The sequence below is a fragment of the Montipora foliosa genome, chromosome 1, assembly GCF_036669935.1.
Source record: "Montipora foliosa isolate CH-2021 chromosome 1, ASM3666993v2, whole genome shotgun sequence".
In the NCBI taxonomy this organism is placed as follows: Eukaryota; Metazoa; Cnidaria; class Anthozoa; order Scleractinia; family Acroporidae; genus Montipora; species Montipora foliosa.
Window position 1 is genome coordinate 25,754,676 of NC_090869.1, and position 5,000 is coordinate 25,759,675.

The window sequence follows — 5,000 nt, forward strand, 5'->3', positions numbered from 1 at the left end:
CATGAATGTCCAATAGCGGAAAACGGTGTTAACGTCGTATCCTTTGAAATCTACATCTTTCATTAATTTCATTCCAGAAGTGACGTTCACGATTTCCTAAAAACTCTTAATGTTATTTGGAAAGTGTACACAATAGACTTTGAACAAAGAAAAAGCCTTTACAATTTTGAAATACATAAAGAAGCTAAATGCAATGAGCACGTACTTGCGCGTGTACACGGGTATGCCTCGTGCACTGAATTTTCATACCAGAATTTTTTCCCAAAGGGTCATATGCCCAATAACCCTCAAATTTAGGGGCCATACACTAAAAAAGTTGGGCCCTTTCCAAGGTTACAATTTTTTTCTTTTAAATAATCCAGCCATCCGCCTTTCATCTTCCAAGCATTTTGAAATACACGTAGATCTTTCTTGCTACACGATGATAACGAGACCGCGCACCGGTGGCTCAGTTGGTCGGACACTTAGTTGGTTGACACTCAGGATCTTAAAATAACTGAGGAGAAAGTGCTGCCTTTGTAATTTCATCTGCAAATGGTTAGACTTTCAAGTCTTCTCGGATAAAGACTATAAACCGTGGGCCAGCTCTCACAAATATCTTTATGTTCGTAAGTGTCCTGTGGGACGTTAAAGAACCCACACACTATTCGAAAAGAGTAGGGGTTGAAGTTCCCGATGTTGTGGCTGTTCTGTTCTCTCCAGCAGAAGCGGCCGGCTTGGCGATGTCTGAGGCCACCTAAGCAGAAACAGCCAAAAATCAAAAAGGGACTTTGCCGAGTGCTGGAACATGTAGATGTAGATGAAGCAGAATTGTTTTCTTCAGGTGGATTGTCTTTTATGGAATCGGCTTCTTGTACCTCCAACCTCCGAACTTAAGGGCTTGAAAAGAAAGATGTCAATTTTCTTTGTTGCAGTTGCGACAACACTGAGCATTTCGTTCGAACGGACCCCAAAGCGAATATTCTGAGAATTGAGCCTTCAGTAAATGTGGCCAGCATTGTGACCACAAACTAGCCTCAGTCTTCTGGCGAGTTAAATTTGAAAACCGCATTCGATGTCCTGTTTGATTCATTGGTTCACGATGTTTTTGCCCAGTTTCTTTTGGTTCGAAAAAACATGCTAACCATTGATGAACTATAAACAAGTGTTTTCCAAACATTTTTGCGCCCTTTGGGGCGCAAAGTGTTTATTAAGGACGGTGTACTTATGCGCATACTTTCTGCGCATCTCGAGATACTCGGATTTCCTATCGGTGATGCTTACTAATACAGGGATATTTTTGCGCGGTTTAAAACTATCCGGAGAAAGTAGATCTTAGTAAGTACTCTTGGTATCCAAAAAGAAAATTGGGGGTAACCATGCATTTTTGAGAGATAATTAAGCTTCAATTTGAGAAAGAACGCCATACATTGCTTTGAATTTTAAAGCTTTTTACAAATATTATTCGTGAATTATCTTTGAAAAATGCGGGGTTACCCCCAATTTTCTTTTTGGATTTCAATAACACTTGTTAAGATTTACATTTCCTCCATAATCACTCACCGGGGCAAAAATATATTTAATTAGTAGGCACCGTCCTTAAGCCTGGCGACGCAAGCACAAGCACAAGCACAAGCATAAGAGCGCTTATTTCACCGTGAAAACGGGGTTGACGCAAGCATAAGGATCAAAATTTTTCCTTTTACTTGTGCTTGCGCTTCTGCTTGAGTTCGCTTCCGTCGTGTGAATACGAAACGCAGCATAAGCACAAGGAAATGTGTTACGTCTGGCCAATTAAAGAACTCGTTCCAGATTCCCTGCATCTGAGCATTTGAACAAAATGGCGGTTGCTGTGGTTGATTTTGATGCTCATGTCGACGTCCGTTTTCACTAACATAAGCTGCTTATGCTTGTGCTTGTACGTGCGCTCTTGCGCTTGCGCTCTTGCTCTCCCGCTTGCGCTTGCGCTTGCGCTCTTGCGCTTGCGCTTGCGCTCTTGCGCTTGCGCTTGCGCTTGTGCTTGTGCTTGCGTCGCTAGTGAAAACCAGGCGATACTGTGCGCCGATTTCGAATGTTTTTTGCGTGAATCTTGCAAGGGCGCAGCCTGGCGAGAACACTGCACGCGTTTACTCGGTGTTAAAATTGGTTTCCAACTTACGTATGTATCGTAGTACTTTTTCCATTGACAACTGTAATTCTCAGAAATAATGAGAAAGGAATGAAATCGTTGTTCAAAATGAATCGTGTTAATAAAATTCTACCAATGTCACAAAAGTCGCAAATTGAAACAAGCGAATAAACAAAAAACGACGTTTCGCCGGGCGTCATCGTGACACCATTCTCAGGGCACACAATTATTTATTTTCAAGTCAAATTATCCAGCATTTAAAATTTGCAACTACTTTCGCGGGGAGCAGAGGAGTCCTATTTGACCGTTTTTCCAGTTAAATTCACACAATTCGTACAATTGCTGCGCAAATCGATCTTGTTGATTTCAATCACCGTACGTGATCAAACTACACACAAACGATCGTGTTACGGTTGAAATCCTATCCGCGTCAGTGTTCGGGCGACGAAGTCCGGATATCGAAGCTTTCCGTGCGAGGCACGAAGTGTCGAGAGTACAGAAAACCACTAGCGACAAGCCCACAGTCATTACTGTATGCGGCTTTCGTTTTCAAGGATAGGATAGGATAGGATAGGATAGGATAGGATAAGATTTCAACCGCAGCGTAACACGATCGTTTGTGTGCGGTTTGATCACATACGGTGATTCAAATCATTTTTACCCATCTCTGGCTGTCAAGGCCGCTTTACGTGCTATGATTTTCGGCTCGGCTCGGCTTGCATTTTACCTTTTCTTGGAATTTATAAGGCCCAGAGGACCGAAAGTTTTTGGCGACTGAAATAATTGATCTGGAGACCAAATCTGAAAACTTAGGGGCCAGCTGGCCCTTAGGTTTTTTTTCTGAAAGTCGAGCACTGTAATATATTGTATATGACTTACTGTATCAATGATTTATACAAAGATGCTTTTAGCTTTTATATCTGAAAGGAAGTACGCAACACAAATGCAAGAGTGACTTAGCGATGACAATTTCCTGGTATTGGAGGGTCTAAAACACAGGTCACATTCCACAGGTCACCCGTTGCAGGTCATTGTTTTACCTTTTTGAAAGTAACCCAAAACCCTCAATTTGGCTAACCCTAGGCCTAAAAACCAACCTTAGGCCTAGGGTTAGCCAAATTGAGGGTTAGGGACCTTACTTTCCAAAAGGTAAAACTATGACCTCTAACGAGTGACCTGTGAAATGTGACCTGTGTTTTAGACCCGCCGTAAAATTATGTTTTGTTGTTCTCTAAATGGGCAGCCCAAAGAAAAACAAACGTGATCAGAAAAAGGCATGACATTCTGTAGTTACAGTTTTTTGAATTTGCTGGTCTACCTCAAAGAGGAAACTCCAAAATTCTTGTCAGATCATTATCCACAATCAGAAGCACGTAACCTTGAAGCGTGTAACTTGCAACTCTTTTCCTTGGAACAAAGCTGGGGATTTTAGGACACCAATTTTATGCCCAAATATGGACAAAAATAAGATCGAAGCTGCACGCGCGGGAAAATGCACGAGCTACGTTACATCCAAATAAGGAAATTTTTAACTAAAAAAAACCCAGCTCTGAACCAGAGTTTAACGCTTCAAGGTCGTGAGGTTCTGCCACAATTTGATGATATCATTAGCCTTGAGCATTGCCTAATAATATCATTATTGTTGGTAGTTGTGCACTTGACTGGTTTTGCCAAGCAGATGAACTCTTAACTTTGGTCTGAACAGTAAAACCCATTCAGCAAGAGGAAACACTTACAACAGTATTGAATGGTTAATGAATTCCTAATGTCTCCAGGGGCTGAAACAAACTTTTCAATGGCTTTGAAAAGTTTATTTTCAGTGACTCAAATGGCCAGATTAAACTTTCATAACAGCCTTTTAAAACGTTCCTATTGAAAGTTTAATGATACTGAGAAAAACAAAACTGAATTTCCAACACCTTTTTCACTAGTACAGTGGCTTCTGCAGGATTGAACGGGAAAATCTCTGAGTGTATATTTTGGCATAAAGATCAAAAGTATCAAACTGGGTTAATAATAGCCATGTGTTAAGACAATTAATTTTATTCACCATTCCAAAGAATAACTTGTGTCCCAATAACTTATGGGGGATTCCAAATAATAAATTATCAATACCTGTCGCAGTTCCTGCTGCTTCAAAGCAACTTGCAACCTTCTCCTTTAAAACTTTTAGATCCTCGACAGTAGGGGTTCTGAGATAATAAATGAGCTGTGAGCGATCAGGAATGATGTTAGGCTTCACACCCCCCTCGGATATGATACCATGTACACGCCACGTGGGCTTCATCTGTTGCCTTAACATGCTTATGCTGGTATAAGCCATGACTGCGGCATCCAGAGCATTGATTCCTTCCCAGGGAAATGCAGCAGCATGTGCAGCATGACCTTTGTATGTAACTGTCACTGCATCGCGAGCCAAAATTGTAGGCTTGAGGACATCTACGGGGCTAGGATGAACCATCATACAGAAATCAACATTCTTGAAGCAGCCATTTGAAATCATCAATGCCTTTCCTCCCCCTCCTTCCTCTGCAGGAGTCCCAAAAACTACTATTTTCATCTTTGGCTTCTGGTTGACTGCCTCCAATGCAATTTTTAGACCTTTTATGAATAAAAACTACTCTATTAGATTTTGCAATGGTGACCCTAGGCCAGGGGCAGAACTTTCCCCTTTGGTGGAAAAAATGCTCTAGACATTTACTACATGAATCTATCTATATACTATAGATACTTCCCATGCAACCTTGACATCTGTTAAGATAAAAGAAGAAAAAGTTTAAAAACTGTCAAATGCTAATCACTGTCACAAGTATCCGGTTGCCATCTACATGTAAAATCACCACATTTTCTGTCATCTTGGCCGGCTGTCCACAGAAGTGCTCTTGGTCATCAC

At 41.2% G+C, this 5,000-nt stretch overlaps 1 protein-coding gene across 1 annotated transcript in view; it reads right to left on the minus strand.

Moving 5' to 3' along the window:
* The window catches only part of LOC137994975 (xaa-Arg dipeptidase-like), a 9,940-nt gene that overhangs the window by 2,045 nt on the left and 2,895 nt on the right, over nucleotides 1-5,000 (minus strand). Inside the window, exon 2 of the mRNA XM_068840552.1 lies at nucleotides 4,223-4,708. Within this exon, the coding sequence (XP_068696653.1) occupies nucleotides 4,223-4,708 (486 nt within the window). The remainder of the gene's footprint in view (nucleotides 1-4,222; nucleotides 4,709-5,000) is intronic.